General features: G+C 50.8%; 1 protein-coding gene across 3 annotated transcripts in view; it reads right to left on the bottom strand.

The window, feature by feature from the left end:
- Positions 1 to 220: 220 nt before the first annotated feature.
- The window catches only part of SOCS7 (suppressor of cytokine signaling 7), a 104,821-nt gene continuing 79,278 nt past the window's right edge, over positions 221 to 25,763 (bottom strand). For 2 of the 3 annotated variants that reach the window (XM_075350079.1, XM_075350081.1), the window contains 2 exons: positions 17,721 to 17,877; positions 221 to 1,795 (listed from right to left, as the gene is read on the bottom strand). In XM_075350079.1, the coding sequence (XP_075206194.1) occupies positions 17,757 to 17,877 (121 nt within the window). In that variant the 3' untranslated portion in view covers positions 221 to 1,795; positions 17,721 to 17,756. The remainder of the gene's footprint in view (positions 1,796 to 17,720; positions 17,878 to 25,763) is intronic. The other variant, XM_075350080.1, reaches the window with a different exon arrangement.

Here is a 25,763-nt window from a genome sequence, read left to right as displayed (position 1 = left end):
AATCATCGGATATGCTAATGACATGTATGTGAGAAAAGGCTCAGTGTTTTTTGCAGAACTGACAGACTTGTTAGCTTACCTTAATGAGGACCTGTGTTGGATATAACGTATGCAGGTACTTGTGTAACCTCCCAACAGACCGAGCCATGATGCCGTAGGCTCCAGTGCACATACTCTAGAGCATTGCATCAGTAAAGCAGGCAACAATCACACACGGGGATGTAGTTATATCTAAATTGTTTATTTTAAACCCACTCTCCACCCGTCTTGATTATTTAACATGGCGGCAGAAAAAAAAAAAAAAAAGTCAATTAGAAATTAGAGACAGGAGTTTAAATCAAGACATGGGTGAATGTTTTAATGTCTTGGGGTGGGCCGAGGACGGGAGAGACAAAATAGAAAGACTGATCACTAACACAAAACAATTTTTGCAGTTATCTTCTATTCAACGTCTACAAAGAAATCATTCTTGGGGAGGTTCCAAAATATATGCTTAAAAAATTAAATTGGAAAGAATGTGTCCCTCTCATGCCTATAACACAGTATATACAAACAGGGCTGGGAAGGACACCTTAAATTGATTTCTTTTTTTTTCCTGACATCCCAAATATGCAGGCAGGGCCAGTTTTGCAGCAGTTTCCATATATTAAAATCCAACAAGGAAAAAAAAAAAAAAAAAGACAATAAAATAAATTACACAGACTCAATAAATTAAGCGCAAAAACAAAAATATACACAAAATTCGATGAATTTAAGGAGGGGGGGGGGGTTTAAGGTTGTGCTGGAGATAATTTTCACTTTCCTCCATGAGTTTAAATTTACAGCTTTCCCTTTTAAGGGCAACAAAAGAAGAAAAATAAATCCTTACCCCTCAGGATAAATAATAAAAAAATAAAATTAAAATAAGAAAGGCTTAACAATTGTGGTTCCACAATCAACTCTGTGTGGGCTTACGGGGCGGTTACAGCAGCCGGGTGGCACTCACTGCGGGTGCAATAATTACCGGAGGACTTAACCTGTGTATCGGACAGCCATAACCATGCTGTTAGAGATGAATGTATTATCTCCAGTGGTAACCTTTATCCAGTGTTACAAAGACCTGCGTCGAGAGATCAAAATGTGAGAAGCCACATGACAGGACGGAAGGACATTCAGCACTACAGAGAATTTCTCTTTTCCATCAGTAGTAAAACTCAGATGTGTCCTCCCTCCAGCAGGTTGAGGGCAAGACGGTCATTAGTAGTAGTCTGTCCATCACGTGAGAATGGACCAAGGAGACTTCCAGTTCTGTTCATGAGATGTACGGTCACTGCAGACCTTCACTAATAAAATAAATAACTGTTCTTTCTGTAGGGAGGAATGAGACCCCCTAAGTTTTGAGAATGAATATCAAGTGGAGCTCACACAGGAAGCCCTGAAGACAATCCAGTAGATGACGGCCAGTTGTTCAGTAGCTATGACGGGCAAGTAACCCTGTTGTTCACTTTCATTATAAAGGACATTTCATCAAAATACAATACTGTAACATAGTAAGGATGCTGGCAGAGCGGTGTGACCAGCAGCTTACATTCCAGTGGGGGCTCTTGGGGATTAGGGGGATACATCAGGGTGCTGGCAATGTGACACCCAAATCCAAGTTAAATTATCACCCCTTAGTCTTTACAGGGGCAATGTGGAGGGAGACTTAGACGTGGTCCACTGAAGGTCCGTCCCCCCCTTCATATTTCTCCATCCCCTGGGGTGGGGTCCAGTGTACTCATACCAGCACAACGCTTCCTATCAAGAAACAAGAGACCTGGTACAAATTAGTCTGGTCTGAAAGGCCATCCTTCATAGTTACATGAAATAAAACAAAAATCAAGATTTATTTTTTTAAGTTTTGCAGTCTAAAACAATAATTACCTTCGATTGAGCTGTTTGAGGGCTTCTTTCCTTATGTGGCTACCTTTTTAGGGAATATACGATGCTTGGATCACTATTGCATTTTTTTTATTTTTAGGAGGTAGGTTCACTGAGATTAAAAGGTAGGGTGTCACTTTTTTTATTTCTGTATTAAAAATAATGATTATGAAATTAAGTATTTTTAATACAAAATTAAATTCACTGTTTATTTAGTTTTTATTTAATTCTAGTGTTACTGAAGCACTGGGGGCTGCCATCTTGGATTTGTTGTGTGTAACGACAGTTACTCACCTCCTTTATGGCAGCGTCCAGGGCATTCATTCTGATAGTCGGACTCCGACCCTTATACTTAATACAGAGACAGCGTCTGCTGTGAAATGGATGCGCTCCCTGGGCTGTCCAAATTACAGCAGAGGGAGGAGATCAGCACCATCTTTGTGGAGCTCACTGTGTATGCTGTGTGCTCCACTTTCCTTGTCACCTGCCGGGATGGATGGGGTACCGGGCAACTGTGATTGCACCGTAAAATGATCCTGTCGTGCACCCTCGCACTCTGCCACTCACCCCTCCATCTACTCCGCTTAGCCATTCCTCCCCCCCCCTCCCTTGTGTGCACACCTTGGGCCACCACTGCTCGTACTGTGATCGCTGACAGGACAGGCTGCCAGGGGCGCAGGTCTGAGGTGAGTGCATAAGGCTGGAAGCAGTGATCGCTGCATGACATTTGTAGTGCAGTGCCGCTCAGACTGCAGATCACCCCTCCGTGCAGCATGTCACCTCGGACCTCCAATCCCAGCCGGCAACACACTATATGGGGGGCACGGGATACAGCGGGGCATAGGGAAACAGCCAGCGGGGCATAGGGAAACAGTGCGGCATAAGATACAGTGGAGAACTATGCAGCTGGTCTTCGTGAAACTTTATACATATTAGGGATCACTCTGCGGTCACCAACAAAATGGCTCCGCACTGTGATCCTAAACTTAATTCTCTCTTATCCTTTTGGAAACAGCCAGATTGGGAGGGGGAGCTGTGACCATCACACACAGGAGAACAGATTCCACCCAATTTTACTGCAGATGTAATGTGAGCTACTTTTACAGTAGTTCTACAGTAAGATTTCTGCAGCTGCTCCCCCTAGTTTATGAGTGGAAAATACCCAACTTTATTTTTTTTAATTTTTTTCAATTAAAAACAAAATATTAAAAATTAAAAAACACTTTTCAGTTATTGGAATTTTTTTTTTTTACCACACCTTCCCTTTAATTTTATATTTTTATAGATAGGGCCTTTACAGATGTAGAGATAAAAATAAAATAAACTTTTATTGTTTCTTTATTTTCGCTTTCAAGAAAAGGTGCGATTTTAACTTTCTTATTTTTATCTATACATTTTAGTCCTCTTAGGGATTTTAATCTGCAATTGTTTTATGGTTCTCACCACAATAGTTAGGGAATGCAATACCGTACTTTTCACACTCCAAATTTAGAGAAAAAAAAAATAAAAAAGGGTGAGGGGGGGCATTATGGGGTCGTGTTATAATCCGGTGGTGTCTTAACAGGAGAGACAGCGGCAGTGGTGGTGGAGCAGGGTCACAGGAGGCAGGGGCAGTGCCAGAGTACAGCGATACTGAGGGCGGTGCAGTGGGTGTCCCAGATGCTGGCTGCGGTCACTGTGAGGCAGGAGGAGCATCCAGAAACTGTTAGCAACGCGGGCTCCAAAGAAATGGCGCCCGGAGTTGGCGCGTGTGCGGATGGCGCTCTCGGCTCAATGACAATTCGAGATCTCATCTGCACATGCGCAACCTCCGGGCGCAATCTTCCATAAGAACACTGCAGAGAGATCAATGGGCCGGAGGCAGCGCGTGCACAAAAGAGATCTTGAGCTGAGAGTTCCAACTGTGCACGCAATGACTCCGGGCGCAAGTATTTAAAGCCCGCACTGCCGACATTTTCAGAATGGCGGCCTCTGCCTCACAGTATCTCCTGTGACCCCACTCCACCTCCCTGGTAAGCTACATTAGGATTATAAAATGCACCCCTCCTTTTCCTCCCAAATTTTTGGGAGGAAAAGTACATCTTATAATCCGAAAAATATGGTATATACTGAAAATCTATGAAACTGGAACGGGACCCACCTGTCCTAAATTGCAAAGCTTCAAAAGGGAACATGTCACCAGCTTTGTCCCCTATAAACAAAAGCCACCACCAGTAAGCTCTTATATATGGCATTCTAGAATGCTGTATATAAAAGTACCCTGGCCACATTGTAGAACGTAAAAAAAAAAAAAGAAGGGAATTTTGTTTACTTACCGTAAATTCCTTTTCTTCTAGCTCCAATTGGGAGACCCAGACAATTGGGTGTATAGCTACTGCCTCCGGAGGCCACACAAAGTATTACACTAAAAAGTGTAAGGCCCCTCCCCTTCTGGCTATACACCCCCCCGTGGGATCACGGGCTCCTCAGTTTTAGTGCAAAAGCAAGAAGGAGGAAAGCCAATAACTGTTTTAAATACAAATTCAACCCGAGAAACAGCCTCGGAGAACTGAACTGTTCAACATGAACAACATGTGCACCCGAAAAAAACAAACTTCCTAAGAAAACAGGGCGGGTGCTGGGTCTCCCAATTGGAGCTAGAAGAAAAGGAATTTACGGTAAGTAAACAAAATTCCCTTCTTCTTTGTCGCTCCTAATTGGGAGACCCAGACAATTGGGACGTCCAAAAGCAGTCCCTGGGTGGGTAAAGAAGGGAATTTTGTTACTTACCGTAAATTCCTTTTCTTCTAGCTCTTATTGGGAGACCCAGACGATTGGGGTATAGCTACTGCCTCCGGAGGCCACACAAAGCACTACACTAAAAAGTGCAAGGCCCCTCCCCTTCTGGCTATACCCCCCCGTGGTATCACGGGTTCTCCAGTTTTAGTGCCAAAGCAAGAAGGAGGAAAGCCAATAAACTGGTTTAAACAAATTAACTGAAAAACCGTTCAACATGAACAACATGTGTACCCGCAAACAACAAAAACATCCCGAAGGACAACAGGGCGGGTGCTGGGTCTCCCAATAAGAGCTAGAAGAAAAGGAATTTACGGTAAGTAACAAAATTCCCTTCTTCTTCAGCGCTCTATTGGGAGACCCAGACGATTGGGACGTCCAAAAGCTGTCCCTGGGTGGGTAAAGAAATACCTCATGTTAGGGCTGCAAAACAGCCCTCCCCTACGGGGGTGTCACTGCCGCCTGCAGGACTCTTCTACCTAAGCTGGCATCCGCCGAAGCATAGGTATGCACCTGATAATGCTTGGTGAAAGTGTGCAGACTGGACCAGGTAGCTGCCTGGTACACTTGTTGAGCCGAAGCCTGGTGTCGTAATGCCCAGGACGCACCCACGGCTCTGGTTGAGTGGGCTTTTAGCCCTGAAGGAACCGGAAGCCCCGCAGAACGGTAGGCCTCTAGAATTGGTTCTTTGATCCACCGAGCCAGGGTGGCTTTAGAAGCCTGCAACCCCTTGCGCGGACCAGCGACAAGGACAAAAAGTGCATCGGAACGGCGCATGGGCGCCGTGCGGGAAATGTATAGTCTGAGTGCTCTCACCAGATCTAACAAACGTAAGTCCTTTTCATACCGGTGAACCGGATGAGGACAAAAGGAAGGCAAGGATATATCCTGATTAAGATGAAATGAGGATACGACCTTAGGGAGAAACTCCGGAATGGGGCGCAGCACTACCTTGTCCTGGTGGAACACCAGGAAGGGAGCCTTGGATGACAGAGCTGCCAGCTCAGATACTCGCCGAAGCGATGTGATCGCAACGAGAAACGCCACCTTCTGTGACAGGCGAGAAAGGAAACTTCCTTCAGAGGCTCGAAAGGCGGCTTCTGGAGAGCAACTAATACCCTGTTGAGATCCCATGGATCTAACGGCCGCTTGTACGGGGGTACGATATGACAGACCCCCTGTAGGAACGTGCGCACCTTAGAAAGACGTGCTAGACGCTTCTGAAAAAACACGGATAGCGCCGAGACTTCCCCCTCAAGGAAGCCGAGCGACAAGCCCTTTTCTAACCCCGATTGCAGGAAGGAAAGAAAAGTAGGCAATGCAAATGGCCAGGGAGACACTCCCTGAGCCGAGCACCAGGTTAAGAAAATCTTCCACGTTCTGTGGTAGATCTTAGCAGAGGTGGACTTCCTAGCCTGTTTCATGGTGGCAACGACCCCTTGGGATAATCCTGAAGACGCTAGGATCCAGGACTCAATGGCCACACAGTCAGGTTCAGGGCCGCAGAATTCCGATGGAAAAAACGGCCCTTGGGACAGTAAGTCTGGCCAGCCTGGTAGTGACCACGGTCGGCCGACCGTGAGATGCCACAGATCCGGGTACCACGATCTCCTCGGCCAGTCTGGGGCGACGAGTATGACGCGGCTGCAATCGGATCTGATTTTTTGCGCAGTACTCTGGGCAAGAGTGCCAGAGGTGGAAACACATATGTGAGCCGGAACTGCGACCAATCTTGCACTAAGGCGTCTGCCGCCAGAGCTCTGTGATCGCGCGATCGTGCCATAAATGCCGGGACCTTGTTGTTGTGCCGAGACGCCATTAGGTCGACGTCCGGCACCCCCCAGCGGCGACAGATTTCCTGAAACACGTCCGGGTGAAGGGACCATTCCCCTGCGTCCATACCCTGGCGACTGAGGAAGTCTGCTTCCCAGTTTTCTACGCCCGGGATGTGAACTGCGGATATGGTGGATGCTGTGTCCTCCACCCACATGAGGATTCGCCGGACTTCCTGGAAGGCTTGCCGACTGCGCGTCCCTCCTTGGTGGTTGATGTATGCCACCGCTGTGGAGTTGTCCGACTGGATTCGGATCTGCTCTCTTTCTAGCCACTGCTGGAAAGCTAGTAGGGTAAGATACCCTGCCCCGATTTCCAGAACATTGATCTGAAGGGTGGACTCCTGCTGAGTCCACGTCCCCTGAGCCCTGTGGCGGAGACAAAACTGCTCCCCACCCTGACAGACTCGTATCTGTCGTGACCACTGCCCAGGATGGGAGTAGGAAGGATCTTCACTGTGACAATGAGGTGGGAATAAGCCACCATTGCAGAGAGTCCTTGGCCGTCTGGGAAAGGGAGACTTTCCTGTCCAGGGAGGTTGACTGCCCGTCCCATTGGCGGAGAATGTCCCCTTGCAGTTGGCGCAGATGAAACTGCGCAAAGGGAACTGCCTCCATGGCTGCCACCATCTTCCCTAGGAAGTGCCTGAGGCGCCTTAAGGGGTGCGACTGGCCTTGAAGGAGAGACTGCACCTCTGTTTGCAGTGAACGCTGCTTGTTCAGCGGAAGCTTCACTATCGCTGATAGAGTGTGAACTCCATGCCGAGATACGTTAGTGATTGAGTCGGTGACCGATTTGACCTTGCCAAATTGATGATCCACCCGAAAGTCTGGAGAGTCTCCAGCGTAACATTCAGGCTGCGTTGTCATGCCTCGAGGGAGGGTGCTTTGACGAGTAGATCGTCCAAGTAAGGGATCACCGGGTGTCCCTGAGAGTGCAAGACTGCTACCACTGCTGCCATGACCTTGGTGAACACCCGTGGGGCTGTCGCCAGACCGAATGGCAGAGCTACGAACTGAAGATGGTCGTCTCCTATCACAAAACGTAGAAAACGTTGGTGCTCCGTAGCAATTGGCACGTGGAGATAGGCATCTTTGATGTCTGTTGAGGCAAGGAAGTCTCCTCGAGACATTGAGGTAATGACGGATCGGAGGGATTCCATCCGGAACCGCCTGGCGTTCGCATGCTTATTGCGCAGTTCTAGGTCCAGAACAGGACGGAAGGAGCCGTCCTTTTTTGGAGCCACAAAGAGATTGGAGTACAAACCCTCGCCCTCGTTCCTGAGGAGGGACAGGGATCACCACTCCTTCTGCTCTTAGAGCGTCCACCGCCTGCAGCAGGGCATCTGCTCGGTGGGGAGGTGGGGCCGTTCTGAAGAATGGAGTCGGAGGACGAGAACAGAACACTGTCCTGTGCACGTGAGCACAATGTCCGTCACCCACCGGTCTGTGACCTGTGGCAGCTAAATGTCGCCAAAGGCGGGGGAGTCTGCCATCAACCGCGGATGCGGAGAGAGAGAGAGAGCTGAGAGTCATGAGGAGACCGCCTTGGTAGCGGTTCCTCCGGCTGCCTTCCTTGGGCGTGATTGAGCCCGGCCGGAATCTGAGCCCGTCTGAGGTTTTGTAGCCCCTTTGCACGAGGACAATTGGGACCTGCCCGAGCTTGGGAAGGACCGAAACCTCGACTGTACTTTTAGGACAGCATTAATAGGGTAAGTCGCAGTGCAGACATTGCGGAGTTACGGACGCCTCTGCGGTACAGATGTACATGTGCTCAAGGCCAGCTGCGCAAGAACAGCTGAAAAGGTTAGGTTGCCTATACGGCTGTGAATGCCGGAGCAACCGACACGCCGATAGCCTCCTAGACAGATTTCAACCAGAGTCCATCTGTCTGTGAATGGCATCTTTAAGTGAAGCCCCATCTCCAGTGCAACTATGGCTCTAGACGCAAGCCTGGAGATTGGAGAATCCCCCTTGGACCCTGGGTCCAGCGCTTGACCACGTCAGGGGAAAAGGGATAACGTGTATCTTAAAAACGTTTGGAGAAGACGCTTATCTGGTAAGCGTGGTGTTTCTGGACTGCTTCTCTGAAGTCAGCGTGGCCAGAAAAATACTCAATATCCGTTTGAGATACTGAAAAGGGACTTCTCCTGCTGTGAAGCTGACTCCTCCACTGGGGGGAGCTGAGGGAGAAAGATCCAACCTTCCATTGATGGACGCTATAGGATCATTCCGTATGGCGTTACCATCCGGTGTATCCGGATTGATAGCGATGTCAGGATCAAAGTCCTGGAGAGCTGCCTTATCATACAGAGAGTCCTCCTGGGACCCCCCGTTCCAAATGAGGTTGGTCAGGAAGATTGCCCATGGCCTGTCTGGACTGCAAGTCTCTATCTTATGACAATATATCTGTCGAAACTGCAACTCCGTCCCTGTCCTTGGACAGGGATGACAGGTGGTTTCTTTGGCCACGACTAGTAGAGACCCCGGCAGACGAAGTGCTAGAGACCCCGGCAGACGAAGTGCTACAGGGGAGCATGCACACAATGGGACGGTGTCATGAACAGCATCCCATGTAGTAAAAACAGCACTGAAAATCTGTGTTGCTTTTTTGCCGCTGCCGACTAGCCATCTAGAAGTATATAGCCAAGATTGGTGACCGTACAGTGCAATGTATAGCATACAAGCATAAAGTACAAATGAACACTGCAGCACAAGCAATACAAGCAGCATAGAAGCCTGTGCCCTGGCACCTCTGCTCTTCTGCTGCTGTAGACTAGTCATCTAGGGGAATATAGCCCAGAAGAGTGACCATACAGTGCAATGTATAGCATACAAGCACAAGTACAAATGCACACTGCAGCCCATGCAATACAAGCAGCATAGAAAAAAACCTGTGCCCCAGCACCCTTGGTTTTCTGCTGCTGTAGTCTAGCCATTCCAGGAGAATATAGCTAAGACTAGCGACTGTACAGTGCAGTGTATAGCATACAAGCATAAACACAAATGAACACTTCAGTACGTGCAATACAAGCAGCCTAGAAAGCCTGTGCCTTAGCACACCTGCTTTCCTGCTGCTGATGTGTCGCTCTCCAAGCGGGCATATAGCGACCTATGCAGTTAAAATACACATGTACACACTGCAGTATATATTGGGGTCAGCACTATGTGTGCCGCTTACCGCCCGCCTATAAGCGGGTGTATGGTCGCCACCGTCCTGCCTGGTTGCCGAAAGTCCGAGCTCGGACTGCAGTAATGGCTGCCGGCGTCTTCCCCAGCTCGTGTGAGGAGGGGCGGGCCGTGGGCGTGCCCCAAGTCAGAGCGGGAATCCGGCGTCCGACAGTGTGCAGTGAGAGGGCTGGAGCATGTAAATAAGGCTCCAGCCCTCGGCGCTGCTGATTGCTCAGCGTCTGTCCCCTTCCCTGAGTGACAGGGAGGGGGCGGGAACGAAGCGGCACTAGGCCGCAGAAGCCGGGGACTGGATTTATAAGCGCCGCCGCCGTAAAAGCGCGGTCGGCGCCCAGTCCCCGGCGAACTACAAGTCCCAGCCGCGCCGCCGCTCCCGGAGCGTCCGGCGCGGTAGTTCCCAATACACAAAGTCACTCAGCAAAGCTGCAGTGAGTGTAACCCTTTACTGTCCCCGGCGCACTAGCACACCCAGCAAGTCTGGAGTGTGCTGTGCCTGTGTGTACGGGGACACAGAGTACCTGTAATGGTGCAGGGCCATGTCCCTGAACGGTACTCCAGCTCCGTATCCAGCAGGTTCAAATGGGTCTGTGGATGGAGCCCGGCGTCAGAGCTTTGAGGCCGGCAGGATCCCACTTCCTCAGAGCCCCTCAGGGGGATGTGGAAGGAAAGCAGCATGTGGGCTCCAGCCTCCGTACCAGCAATAGGTACCTCAACCTTACAACACCATCAACGGGAGAGAAGGGAGCATGCTGGGGGCCCTATATGGGCCCTCTTTTCTTCCATCCGAAATAGTCAGCAGCTACTGCTGACTAAAATCTGTGGAGCTATGCATGGATGTCTGACCTCCTTCGCACAAAGCTTGAAAACTGGAGAACCCGTGATACCACGGGGGGGTATAGCCAGAAGGGGAGGGGCCTTGCACTTTTTAGTGTAGTGCTTTGTGTGGCCTCCGGAGGCAGTAGCTATACCCCAATCGTCTGGGTCTCCCAATAGAGCGCTGAAGAAAGAATACCTCGTGATAGGGCCGTCAAACAGCCCTTTCCTACAGGTGAGCCACCGCCGCCTGAAGGACTTGTCTACCTAGGCCGGCATCCGCCGAAGCGTAGGTATGCACCTGATAATGCTTGGTAAAAGTGTGCAGACTCGACCAGGTAGCCGCCTGGCACACCTGCTGAGCCATAGCCTGGTGCCGTAATGCCCAGGACGCACCCACGGCTCTGGTAGAATGGGCCTTCAGCCCTGATGGAATCGGAAGCCCAGCCGAACGGTAGGTGTGAAGAATTGGTTCCTTGATCCACCGCGCAAGGGTGGATTTGGAAGCTTGCGACCCTTTACGCTGACCAGCGACAAGGACAAAGAGTGCATCCGAGCGGCGCAGAGACGCCGTGCGGGAAATGTAGATCCTGAGTGCTCTCACCAGATCCAATAAATGCAAACCCTTTTCAAATTGGTGAACTGGATGCGGACACAAAGACGGTAAAGTGATATCTTGATTGAGATGAAAGGAAGATACCACCTTGGGAAGAAATTCTGGAATTGGACGCAGAACTACCTTGTCCTGGTGAAACACCAGGAATGGAGATCTGCATGATAACGCCGCCAGCTCGGACACTCTCCGAAGAGACGTGACCGCCACTAGAAAGGCCACTTTCTGTGAAAGACGAGAAAGGGAAACCTCCTTCATATGCTCGAAAGGCGGCTTCTGGAGAGCAATTAGAACCTTGTTCAGGTCCCAGGGCTCCAACGGCCGCTTGTAAGGGGGGGACGATATGACAAACCCCTTGCAGGAACGTGCGTACCTGAGGAAGTCGCGCCAGGCGTTTCTGAAAAAATACGGATAGCGCGGAGACTTGACCTTTAAGGGAGCCAAGCGACAAACCTTTTTCCAACCCAGACTGCAGGAAGGAAAGAAAAGTAGGCAATGCAAAAGGCCAGGGAGAAACTCCCTGAGCAGAGCACCAAGATAGGAATATCCTCCACGTCCTGTGGTAGATCTTGGCGGAGGATGGCTTCCTAGCCTGTCTCATGGTGGCAACCACTTCATGAGATAAACCTGAGGCCGCTAGGATCCAGGACTCAATGGCCACACAGTCAGGTTCAGGGCCGCAGAATTCAGATGGAAAAACGGCCCTTGAGACAGCAAGTCTGGACGGTCTGGTAGTGCCCACGGATGGCCTACCGTGAGGTGCCACAGATCCGGGTACCACGACCTCCTTGGCCAGTCTGGAGCGACGAGAATGGCGCGGCGGCAGTCGGACCTGATTTTGCGGAGCACTCTGGGCAACAATGCCAGAGGTGGGAACACATACGGTAGCCGGAACTGCGACCAATCTTGAACTAAGGCGTCTGCCGCCAGAGCTCGGTGATCGTGAGACCGTGCCATGAAAACCGGGACTTTGTTGTTGTGCCGTGACGCCATCAGGTCGACGTCCGGCATCCCCCAGCGGCGACAGATCTCCTGAAACACGTCCGGGTGAAGGGACCATTCCCCTGCGTCCATGCCCTGGCGACTGAGAAAGTCTGCTTCCCAGTTTTCTACGCCTGGGATGTGGACTGCGGATATGGTGGATGCCGTGTCTTCCACCCACGTCAGAATCCGCCGGACTTCCTGGAAGGCTTGCCGACTGCGTGTTCCCCCTTGGTGGTTGATGTATGCCACCGCTGTGGAGTTGTCCGACTGAATTCGGATCTGCTTGCCTTCCAGCCACTGTTGGAAGGCTTGTAGGGCAAGATAGACTGCTCTGATTTCCAGAACATTGATCTGAAGGGTGGACTCTTTCCGAGTCCACGTACCTTGAGCCCTGTGGTGGAGAAACACTGCTCCCCACCCTGATAGACTCGCATCTGTCGTGACCACCGCCCAGGATGGGGGTAGGAACGACTTTCCTTTTGACAATGAGGTGGGAAGAAGCCACCACCGGAGAGATTCCTTGGCTGCCTGAGAGAGGGAGACCTCCCTGTCGAGGGACGTCGACTTCCCGTCCCATTGGCGGAGAATGTCCCATTGTAATGGACGCAGATGAAACTGCGCAAAAGGAACTGCTTCCATTGCTGCTACCATCTTCCCTAGGAAGTGCATGAGGCGCCTCAAGGGGTGCGACTGGCCCTGCAGGAGAGATTGCACCCCTGTCTGTAGCGAGCACTGTTTGTCCAGTGGAAGTTTCACTATCGCTGAGAGAGTATGAAACTCCATGCCAAGATATATTAGTGATTGGGTCGGGGTTAGATTTGACTTTGAAAAGTTGATGATCCACCCGAAACTCTGGAGAGTCTTCAGTGCCACGTTCAGGCTGTGTTGGCATGCCTCTTGAGAGGGTGCCTTGATAAGTAGATCGTCTAAATACGGGATCACAGAGTGACCTTGCGAGTGCAGGACTGCTACTACTGCTGCCATGACCTTGGTGAAGACCCGAGGGGCTGTCGCCAGCCCGAAAGGTAGAGCTACGAACTGCAGGTGTTCGCTTCCTATAACGAAGCGTAGAAAACGCTGATGCTCTGGTGCAATCGGCACGTGGAGATAAGCATCCTTGATGTCTATTGATGCTAGGAAATCTCCTTGAGACATTGAGGCGATAACGGAGCGGAGAGATTCCATCCGGAACCTCCTGGTTTTTACGTGTTTGTTGAGCAGCTTTAGATCCAGGACGGGACGGAACGACCCGTCTTTCTTTGGCACCACAAACAAATTGGAGTAAAAACCGTGGCCTTGTTCCTGAAGAGGAACGGAAGTCACCACTCCTTCCGCCTTTAGAGCGGACACCGCTTGCAGCAGAGCATCGGCTCGGTCGGGCGGTGGAGAAGTTCTGAAGAAACGAGTTGGAGGACGAGAGCTGAACTCTATCCTGTACCCGTGAGACAGAATGTCTCTCACCCAACGGTCTTTGACCTGTGACAGCCAAATGTCGCCAAAGCGGGAGAGCCTGCCACCGACCGAGGATGCGGAGAGAGGAGACTGAAAGTCATGAGGAAGCCGTCTTGGTAACGGTTCTTCCGGCTGGCTTTTTTGGGCGTGATTGAGTCCGCCAAGAATCTGAGCTCCTCTGATCCTTTTGAGTCCTTTTGGACGAGTAGAATTGGGACCTGCCTGAGCCTCGAAAGGACCGAAAACCAGACTGTCCCCTCCTCTGTTGGGGTTTGTTTTGTCTGGGTTGCGGTAAGGCTGAATCCTTACCCTTGGAGTGTTTAATGATTTCATCCAAACGCTCACCAAACAATCGGTCACGAGAAAAAGGCAAACTGGTTAAGCACTTCTTGGAAGAAGAATCTGCCTTCCATTCTCTCAACCACAGGGCTCTGCGTAAAACCACGGAGTTGGCTGACGCCACCGCCGTACGGCTCGTAGAGTCTAGGACAGCATTAATCGCGTAAGACGCGAATGCAGACATTTGAGAGGTCAATGGTGCCACCTGCGGAGCAGATGTACGTGTGACCGTGTCGACCTGTGTAAGGCCAGCTGAAATAGCTCGGAGTGCCCATACGGCTGCGAATGCTGGCGCCAACGACGCTCCAATAGCTTCATAGATGGATTTTAACCAGAGCTCCATCTGTCTGTCAGTGGCATCTTTAAGTGCCGCCCCATCTTCCACTGCAACTAGAGATCTGGCTGCAAGCCTGGAGATTGGAGGGTCCACCTTGGGACACTGTGTCCAGCCCTTGACCACGTCAGGGGGAAAAGGATAGCGCGTATCTTTAAGCCGTTTGGAGAAACGCTTATCTGGATAAGCGTGGTGTTTCTGGATTGCGTCTCTAAAGTCAGAGTGGTCCAGAAAAGTGCTTAATTTACGCTTGGGATACCTGAAATGGAATTTCTCCTGCTGTGAAGCTGCCTCCTCCGCAGGAGGAGCTTGTGGAGAAATATCTAACATCTTATTGATGGACGCTATAAGATCATTCACTATGGCGTCACCATCCGGGGTATCTAGATTGAGAGCGGCCCCAGTATCAGAATCCTGATCAGTTACATCCGCCTCATCACACAGAGAGTCGTCCCGCTGGGACCCTGACCAGTGTGATGAAGTTGAGGGTCGCTCATAGCGAGCCCGCTTAGGTTGTCTGGGACTGTCGTCCGAGTCAGAGCCGTCACCCTGGGGGGCATGTGACACCCCCGGAGCTAGGAAGTGTTCCAGCTGAGGGGGACCAGGGGGCAATGAACCAACAGTGCCCATGGTCTGAGTTACTGGTCTAGACTGCAATGTTTCAAGAATTTTAGACATAGTCATAGACAATCTGTCAGCAAAAGCTGCAAACTCCGTCCCTGTCACCTGGACAGCATTCACAGGTGGTTCTCCCTGGGTCACCTCTAGCAGAGGCCCCGGCTGAGCAATTGCCACAGGGGCCGAGCACTGCACACAATGGGGGTCAGTGGAACCTGCCGGTAGAGCAGCCCCACATGCGGTACAGGCAGCATATAAAGTCCGTGCCTTGGCACTTTTGCTTTTTGCGGACGACATGCTGTTGTCTCCTTGAGAAATCTAAGGAGGGTATATAGCAGAAAATCACCAGCGACCGTACAGTGTAAAGTATTGCCAGCACAAAATACAAAGTACACTATGGCACAAGTGGGGGAGAGCCCTTGAGGGCTGCTTACCGCCCGCTGAAAAGCGGGTGTGAGGTCGTAGAATCCCTTGTCTGGGTCTCCCAGCCTCCCCTCTGCAGCTCAGCGTGCAGGCAGGAATGGCTGCCGGCGTCCTGTGAAGAGGGGCGGACCGTGGGCGTGCCACAAACAAAAGTGCGGGAAACTGCGTCCCACTGTGCCTAGTGTAAGGGCTGGAGTATGTAAAACAGACTCCAGCTCTTAGCGCTGCTGGTATGTACAGCGTCCCGCCCTCCTCCTGACTGGCAGGTCTGGGGGCGGGAACGATACGAACTAGGCCGCAAAAGCCGGGGACTGTAGTAATCTAGCGCGGCCGTCATATATGCACGGCCAGCGCGGAAGTCCCCGGCGCACCACAAATCCCAGCCGCGACGCAGTAAACACTGACCCCAGCGGCCGGATCGGCCGATCGTACTAAGTCTCCTCACTCAGCAGAGCTGTAGTGAGTAACGGCACAAGCGCAGCAGCGCTGTTTACCCCGGCGCACTAACACACCCAGCAATGCTGCAGTGTGCGTGCGGTAAGCACGGGGACACGGAGTACCTTAATGAAGCAGGGTCCTGTCCCTGAGGAAACTCCGCTCCGTATCCAGCAGATCCTCCAGGGGCTGTGGATGGAGCACGGTCTCAGTGCCCGGAGACCGGTCAAGTCCCACTTCACCCAGAGCCCTAATGGGGATGGGGAAGGAATCAGCATGCGGGCTCCAGCCTCCGTACCCGCAATGGGTACCTCAACCTTAACAAACACCGCCGACCGCAAGTGGGGTGAGAAGGGAGCATGCTGGGGGCCCCCGTATGGGCCCTCTTTTCTTCCATCCGACATAGTCAGCAGCTGCTGCTGACTAAACAGTGGAGCTATGCGTGCATGTCTGACCTCCTTCGCACAAAGCATAAAACTGAGGAGCCCGTGATCCCACGGGGGGGGTGTATAGCCAGAAGGGGAGGGGCCTTACACTTTTTAGTGTAATACTTTGTGTGGCCTCCGGAGGCAGTAGCTATACACCCAATTGTCTGGGTCTCCCAATTAGGAGCGACAAAGAAAAGTTGTTTTTTTTTTATATACAAGTCAAATGCGGGGCGGTCCAGTCCAATGGGAGTCACTACTCTCGGTCCAGCGCCTCCTATCTTCTTGCAATTGCCATCCTGCTTCCCTGCTTTGTGTGGATGACACGTCCCAAGTCATCCATACAGAGGCCTCCATTATGCTCCTGTGCAAGCGCACTTCTTTCTGCCCTGCTGAGGGTATTGTAGTGCACATGCGCAGGTGTTCTTTGACCTTTTTCCGTGCCTGCGCATTACAGTACTTTGCTGTGCCCACAGTAGGGCAGAGAAAATTAAGCATGCGCAGGAGCGCAATGGTGGCCTCTGTGTGAATGACGTATGACACGTCATCCACACAGAGCAGGGAAGAGGACGGTGATTGCAAGGAGAGGAGGCGCCGGACTGAGACCTGTGATGCCCATCAAACCCGACAACTCAGCAGGAGCGTATAATACAAGCTGTTATACTAGCAGCTTGGGCTCATATATAGCATTCCAGAATACTGTATATAAGAGCTTACTGGTGGTGGCCGTAGCTTATACGGGACAAGTCTGGTGACAGGTTCTCTTCTCCATAATCCTATCCCAAGATGCAGTAAGCTTATTATTAGTAAATGACTTTAATTAGAAATGTAGTATAGTTTCTCCGGATATAGTCATGTCTCTTACCTCAGGTGCGAGGCATTGCAGCTAAGGTAGCCATGATTTCGTCCACTCAAGAAAGTTAGTGGCTCGTGGTCGTAACCATGTATACCCAAGCTGCCTTTCACATGAGGTGAGACACATAGCTATGTAAGGAGAAGTATACTACATTTCTAATTGGAGGTATTTTCTAGTATTTTTATGCCTACTATATATTGCGACAGAATCTTGGAGATGGGAACACCCCTTTAAATGCTGCTGTCGGTAATTAACAGTGGCATTGAAGCAATTAGCTCTGATTACTTCTGTGCATCTCCAATCACTGCTGTTCGAGGCAGATGCCTGGCTGTATGGCACCTGCCAATTATTATGGAGCTGGTTTAGGTCCTGAGTCTGCTCTATACATCTACATTTGACCGCCGTCATAACAAATGTTGGGAAAGGGTTACATGCAAATCAGAGTAATAAAACCCATCAGCGTGGATCCAGCTTTGATGATCAGAAGCCTCATCAGGCCAATTAGGATTTTATAGTGACTTTTCGAATTAACGAGCCCACCCGAAGTGTGCATCCTCAGCATCCTCGAGCTACTCTATAATGACTTATACGTTTTACAAGAACACAGTGGGCTTCTCTAGGAAAAAATATGTGTATGGATGAGAGGGAATTAGAGCCATGTACAGAAATACTACCCCAAAAGTAAAAGAAATGTTACACTTTAAGCTACAATGAGAATTTTCTTCTTAATTACCTGGTCCAACACAATAAGTTACAAGTAGAAGCCTTGCTACGTGGAGCTCTCTGTCCCGGACTCCATTTTGGGAACATGACGGGATTCCTTTAGACACAGGTATATTTCCTCTTGTGGGTCATAGTAGTAGAACTTGCGCAGGTATGAGATGAGAGGCCTGAAGAAGAAATGTGAAGACTGAGCTTGCAGGATCATGTTTCCATAATACACTACATTGCTAATTAACTAGGGTGGAGATGCTTTAATGATTTTTAAAAGGCCCTTTATGACTTTATTAATAAAAACACATCAAAAGCACAAATGCGCATGTAAACTATTCCATATTGTTGTAGATGGAATCCCAGAACAAATAATGCAGTCTTAAAGAGGCAGTTAGTAAACACAATGAGTAAATATTCTTCAGGGTAGTAATCAAGGTTGTTTGTACTTTATTATTAAGGAAGGTGATAATAATGGACCATTTCCAGTACAAGTGTACACCAATAAAGAATAGACAAATAATATGGGTGTTCCAGTCTCCAAAACCTTAACAACTGCAAAAGGAAAAAACTGTTAGACCGGTATAGGTCCGTGCTAGTGCTCAACCATTCACCAAAAACAAGGCAGGTCTGCCCTCCTTTTTCACAGGCAGCAAGACCATGGCCCAGAAGGGTTGAGTATAGCAGGCATACATTCATGTGCCCCGCCGTTCTAGCATGATCTATGGTACTGATGAAGCCAACGAGGATCGGCACTTGGCCATTATCTGCTCCGTGGTACATGGAAAATGAATGCAGAGGCCGGGCGTATACACATCTGGCTTAGGATAAGTTCCCATTCCAGTAATCATCTGTTAGAATGAGTCCTGCAGAGAGCCACTGGCAAAAAAAAAAGTTCTGAAACAACTTTTTTGGCCATTTTTAAAATAACTGATGTCTGCCGGATCAGACATTGGAGCCTATGGAAAACGGATCCGTTAATGAATTATTTATGTTCCATTTGAAACTGATCCAGTAAGAAAAAACAAAACAAAATAAAAAACCAGGAAAACAGATGGTTAAACAATGGATCCATAAAAAAAAAAAAAAAAAAAACCTGAACCAGCTGATAATTATTTAAAACAGACATAAAAGTAATCTCTGCACATTTTTTTTTGCCAACAGATTGCTAAAGGATCTGATCTGTCAGAGGATTACTGGACATGTGAATGTAGCCGCAGCCTTCAATGCCTCCTGGCCATGGTCGTGTGGCCAAGTAGGAACCAAGGGAGGAAAAACCCTCAGCGGTGATCGGTGGAGTCTCAGCAATGAAACGCACACCAATCTGACAATTATCTACTAGATGATAAAGTCATACCATTTTTTGACCTATGGGGAGCACATCATTGAAGGAGGCTATTACACCCATGCTTTGAATCTCCTGATGAACTCCGTTTAATAAGGAGATGGAGGGAAACGCGTCGAGTTTCAAACACAATTATTGATGGATATAAGAGACATCTTAGGACCTCAAATAATCAGCAGATAAGTCATTTGAATATATCTGATTTGTCCCTCATTGTTGGTTATTGTAGCACTGTTATTTGATGCAGCAAATTATTGAGGGGCAGCCGCCGCGGAATGGGGGCATTGTTTAAATTAGAATGTACTCCATTGACAGGAAGGGTACAGCCTATTGAGGGATAGTTAGGAATTAAATTTAATAATTGTTTTTGACTTTAACATTCTGGGGTACTAACCTGAGATGTGTAGTTAGTGGGTTGACACTACCCAGAATTTAGGAGGAAGAGGTGTAACCTTACATTTACTATCTATTTAAATTGTATGCCCGAATAGGGATACAAAAGGGAAAGCCGTGGAGGAATGGGGGCACCAGAAAAGATGGGAATTTGGTTACTTACCGTAAATTCCTTTTCTTCTAGCTCCTATTGGGAGACCCAGACGATTGGGTGTATAGCACTGCCTCCGGAGGCCACACAAAGCATTACACTAAAAAGTGTAAGGCCCCTCCCCTTCTGGCTATACACCCCCAGTGGGATCACTGGCTCACCAGTTTTAGTGCAAAAGCAAGAAGGAGGAAAGCCAAGAACTGGTTTAAACAAATTCACTCCGAAGTAACATCGGAGAACTGAAAACCATTCAACATGAACAACATGTGTACCCGAAAAACAACCAAAAATCCCGAAGGACAACAGGGCGGGTGCTGGGTCTCCCAATAGGAGCTAGAAGAAAAGGAATTTACGGTAAGTAACAAAATTCCCTTCTTCTTCGGCGCTCCATTGGGAGACCCAGACGATTGGGACGCCAAAAGCTGTCCCTGGGTGGGTAAAGAAATACCTCATGTTAGAGCTGCAAAGACAGCCCTCCCCTACGGGGAGGCAACTGCCGCCTGCAGGACTCTTCTACCTAGGCTGGCGTCCGCCGAAGCATAGGTATGCACCTGATAATGTTTGGTGAAAGTGTGCAGACTCGACCAGGTAGCTGCCTGGCACACCTGTTGAGCCGTAGCCTGGTGTCGTAATGCCCAGGACGCACCCACGGCTCTGGTAGAATGGGCCTTCAGCCCTGATGGAACCGGAAGCCCAGCAGAACGGTAGGCTTCAAGAATTGGTTCTTTGATCCATCGAGCCAGGGTGGCTTTGGAAGCCTGCGACCCTTTGCGCTTACCAGCGACAAGGACAAAGAGTGCATCCGAGCGGCGCAGGGGCGCCGTGCGGGAAATGTAGATTCTGAGTGCTCTCACCAGATCCAACAAATGTAAATCCTTTTCATACCGATGAACTGCATGCGGATAAAAGGCAGGCAAGGAGATATCCTGATTAAGATGAAAAGAGGATACCACCTTAGGGAGAAACTCCTGAATGGGACGCAGCACTACCTTGTCCTGGTGGAACACCAGGAAAGGAGCTTTGGATGACAGCGCTGCTAGTTCAGACACTCTCCGAAGAGACGTGACCGCTACCAGAAAGGCCACTTTCTGTGAGAGTCGAGAAAGTGACACCTCCCTCAGAGGCTCGAAGGGCGGCTTCTGGAGAGTAACAAGGACCTTGTTTAGATCCCACGGATCTAACGGCCGCCTGTACGGAGGTACGATATGACAAACCCCCTGCAGGAACGTGCGCACCTGAGAAAGTCGTGCTAGACGCTTCTGAAAAAACACGGATAGTGCCGAGACTTGCCCTTTAAGGGAGCCGAGCGACAAGCCCTTTTCCAACCCAGATTGTAGGAAGGAAAGAAAGACAGGTAACGCGAATGGCCAGGGAGATACTCCTTGTGCAGAGCACCAGGATAAGAAAATCTTCCACGTTCTGTGGTAGATCTTAGCAGAAGTGGACTTCCTAGCCTGTCTCATGGTGGCAACGACCCCTTGGGATAATCCTGAAGACGCTAGGATCCAGGACTCAATAGCCACACAGTCAGGTTCAGGGCCGCAGAATTCCGATGGAAAAACGGCCCTTGGGACAGTAAGTCTGGACGGTACGGTAGTGCCCACGGTTGGCCGACCGTGAGATGCCACAGATCCGGGTACCACGACCTCCTCGGCCAGTCTGGGGCGACGAGTATGACGCGGCTGCAATCGGATCTGATCTTGCGTAACACTCTGGGCAAGAGTGCCAGAGGTGGAAACACATAAGGGAGCCGGAACTGCGACCAATCTTGCACTAAGGCGTCTGCCGCCAGAGCTCTTTGATCGCGAGACCGCGCTATGAAGGTCGGGACCTTGTTGTTGTGCCGAGACGCCATTAGGTCGACGTCCGGCACCCCCCAGCGGCGGCAGATTTCCTGAAACACGTCCGGGTGAAGGGACCATTCCCCTGCGTCCATGCCCTGGCGACTGAGGAAGTCTGCTTCCCAGTTTTCTACGCCCGGGATGTGAACTGCTGATATGGTGGAAGCTCTTTCCTCTACCCACATGAGAATTCGCCTGACTTCCTGGAAGGCTTGCCGACTGCGTGTCCCTCCTTGGTGGTTGATGTATGCCACCGCTGTGGAGTTGTCCGACTGAATTCGGATCTGCTTTCCTTCCAGCCACTGCTGGAAGGCTAATAGGGCAAGATACACTGCCCTGATTTCCAGAACATTGATCTGAAGGGTGGACTCCTGCTGAGTCCACGTCCCTTGAGCCCTGTGGTGGAGAAAAACTGCTCCCCACCCTGACAGACTCGCGTCTGTCGTGACCACTGCCCAGGATGGGGGCAGGAATGATCTTCCCTGCGTTAATGAGGTGGGAAAAAGCCACCATAGCAGAAAATCCTTGGCCGTCTGAGAAAGGGAGACTTTCCTGTCTAGGGAAGTTGTCTTCCCGTCCCACTGGCGGAGAATGTCCCATTGAAGTGGACGCAGATGAAACTGCGCGAACGGGACTGCCTCCATTGCTGCCACCATCTTCCCTAGGAAGTGCATGAGGCGCCTTAAGGGGTGCGACTGACCCTGAAGGAGAGACTGCACCCCTGTCCGTAGAGACCGCTGCTTGTCCAGCGGAAGCTTCACTATCGCTGAGAGAGTATGAAACTCCATGCCAAGATACGTTAGTGATTGAGTCGGTGCCAGGTTTGACTTTGAAAAGTTGATGATCCACCCGAAAGTCTGGAGAGTCTCCAGCGCAACATTCAGGCTGTGTTGGCATGCCTCTTGAGAGGGTGCTTTGACAAGTAGATCGTCTAAGTAAGGGATCACCGAATGACCCTGAGAATGCAAGACTGCTACCACTGCCGCCATGACCTTGGTGAAAACCCGTGGGGCTGTCGCCAGACCAAATGGCAGAGCTACGAACTGGAGATGGTCGTCTCCTATCACGAAACGTAGGAAACGTTGGTGCTCTGTAGCAATCGGCACGTGGAGATAAGCATCTTTGATGTCTATTGATGCAAGGAAATCTCCTTGAGACATTGAGGCAATGACAGAGCGGAGGGATTCCATCCGGAACCGCCTGGCGTTCACATGCTTGTTGAGCAGCTGTAGGACCAGAACAGGACGGAACGAGCCGTCCTTTTTTGGAACCACGAAGAGATTGGAGTAAAAACCTTGCCCTTGTTCCTGCAGAGGAACAGGGATCACCACTCCTTCTGCTTTTAGTGAGCACACCGCCTGCAGAAGGGCATCTGCTCGGTCGGGATGTGGGGAGGTTCTGAAGAACCGAGGCGGAGGACGAGAACTGAATTCTATCCTGTACCCGTGAGACAAAATGTCTGCTACCCACCGGTCTTTGACCTGTGGCAGCCAAATGTCGCAAAAGCGGGAGAGCCTGCCACCGACCGAGGATGCGGAGGGCTGAGGCCGAAAGTCATGAGGCAGCCGCCTTGGAAGCGGTTCCTCCGGTTGCTTTCTTGGGGCGTGACTGAGCCCGCCAGGAATCTGAGCTCCTTTGCTCCTTCTGAGTCCCTTTGGACGAGGAGAAATGGGTCTTGCTGGAGCCTCGAAAGGACCGAAACCTCGACTGCCACTTCCTCTGTTGAGGTTTGCTTGATCTGGGCTGGGGTAAGGAGGAGTCCTTACCCTTGGATTGCTTAATGATTTCAGCCAATTGTTCACCAAACAGTCTATCTACAGATAGCGGCAAGCTGGTTAAACATTTTTTGGAAGCAGAATCCGCTTTCCATTCCTTTAACCACAAGGCTCTGCGCAAGACAACAGAGTTGGCAGACGCAATTGAGGTACGGCTTGTAGAGTCCAGGACAGCGTTGATAGCGTAAGTCGCAAACGCAGACATTTGCGAGGTTAGGGACGCTACTCGCGGCACTGCTGGACATATGATAGAGTCCACCTGTGCCAGGCCAGCTGAAATAGCTTGGAGTGCCCACACGGCCGCGAATGCTGGAGCAAACGACGCGCCAATAGCTTCATAGACAGACTTTAACCAAAGGTCCATCTGTCTGTCATTGGCATCTTTAAGTGAAGCCCCATCTTCCACTGCAACTATGGATCTAGCTGCAAGCCTGGAGATTGGGGGATCCACCTTTGGACACTGGGTCCAGCGTTTGACCACGTCAGGGGGAAAGGGATAACGTGTATCCTTAAGACGTTTGGAGAAACGCTTATCTGGGTAGGCATGGTGTTTCTGGACTGATTCTCTGAAGTCAGCGTGGTCCAGAAAAGTACTCAGTTTAGGCTTGGGATACCTGAAATGGAACTTCTCCTGCTGTGCAGCTGCCTCCTCTGCAGAAGGGGCTGGGGGAGAAATATCCAACAGTCTATTGATGGCCGCTATAAGGTCATTTACCATGGCGTCACCATCAGGAGTATCCAGATTGAGAGCGGTTTCAGGATTAGACTCCTGATCACCCTCCTCTGTCTCATCATGTAGAGACTCTTCTCGCTGAGACCCTGATCCGCGTGATGACGTGGGGGGTCTCTCCCAGCGAGCACGCTTAGGCTGCCTGGGACTGTCATCTGAATCAGAGCCGTCAGGCTGAGATGCCTGGGACCCCCTTGAAGCACTGATTAACTCCAACTGAGGGGGACCGGGGAACATTGCCGCAGCAGTGTCCATGGACTGAGTAACTGGCCTGGCCTGCAAGGTCTCTAGGATTTTTGTCATAGTGACAGACATCCTGTCAGCGAAAACAGCAAACTCTGTCCCCGTCACCGGGACAGGGTTCACCGGCGACTCTGCCTGGGCCACTACCACCATAGGCTCCGGCTGACGAAGTGGCACAGGGACCGAACATTGCACACAATGGGGGTCATTGTAACCTGCCGGTAGATTAGCCCCACAAGCAGCACAAGCAGCGTTCACAGCCTGTGTCTTGGCACCCTTGCGTTTTGCAGATGACATGTTGTCGTCTCCTCAGAGCAATAGGGGTATACAGCCAAGAAGCGACCTTACAGTGCAATATATATAGATATATCTGGTACAGGAAAAAGTACACCAAATAACACTGTGGCACTAGTGGGGCCAGCACGAATGTGCTGCTTACCGCCCGCTTAACGCGGGTGTGTGGTCGCCAGAAATCCCTTGTCTGGGTCTCCCAGAGCCTGTGTCCGTTCCCCAGCCAGACTGCATGCAGGAATGGCTGCCGGCGTCTCTGTGGAGGGGGGGCGGGCCCTGGGTGTGCTCAGACAAAAAGCGGGAAACCTGCGTCCCACTGTGCCCAGTGAGAGGGCTGGAGCATGTAAATAAGGCTCCAGCCCTCGGCGCTGACGATTGCACAACGCCTGTCCCCTTCCCTGATTGACAGGGAGGGGGCGGGAACGAAGCGGAGCTAGGCCGCAAAAGCCGGGGACTAGATTTATAAGCGCCGCCGTCGTAAAAGCACGGTCGGCGCTAAGTCCCCGGCGCACTACAAGTCCCAGCCGCGCCGCCGCTCCCGGAGCGGCCGGCGCGGTAGTTCCCAACACAAAGTCACTCAGCCAAGCTGCAGTGACTCAAACCCCAGCGCGCAGCGCTACTGTCCCCGGCGCACTAGCACACCCAGCAAGTCTGGAGTGTGCGCGGCCAGTCCATAGGGGGACACAGAGTACCTGAATGTTGCAGGGCCTTGTCCCTGAACGGTACCCCGGCTCCTTATCCAGCAGGTTCAATGGGTCTGTGGACGGAGCCCGGCCTCAGGGCTTGGAGGCCGGTAAGATCCCACTTCCTCAGAGCCCCTCAGGGGGATGGGGAAGGAAAACAGCATGTGGGCTCCCGCCTCCGTACCCGCAATGGGTACCTCAACCTTACAAACCGCAAGTGGGGTGAGAAGGGAGCATGCTGGGGGCCCTAGTATGGGCCCTCTTTTCTTCCATCCGACATAGTCAGCAGCTGCTGACTAAACAGTGGAGCTATGCGTGGATGTCTGACCTCCTTCGCACAAAGCAGAAAACTGGTGAGCCAGTGATCCCACTGGGGGTGTATAGCCAGAAGGGGAGGGGCCTTACACTTTTTAGTGTAATGCTTTGTGTGGCCTCCGGAGGCAGTGCTATACACCCAATCGTCTGGGTCTCCCAATGGAGCGCCGAAGAAATAAGGGTGTACTCCATTGACAGGCAGGAAAACAGCTTAGGGACCAAGTACAAAATATCCATATACCCCTATAATCATCAGGGATACCTCTACTACTGTGTAAGGTTACCTTAAAGGTCCTCC

This window comes from Anomaloglossus baeobatrachus, chromosome 5, assembly GCF_048569485.1.
Source record: "Anomaloglossus baeobatrachus isolate aAnoBae1 chromosome 5, aAnoBae1.hap1, whole genome shotgun sequence".
Taxonomy (NCBI): domain Eukaryota; kingdom Metazoa; phylum Chordata; class Amphibia; order Anura; family Aromobatidae; genus Anomaloglossus; species Anomaloglossus baeobatrachus.
Note: the sequence above shows the minus strand (reverse complement) of the source record. Positions and strands in the feature narration are given on the sequence as shown.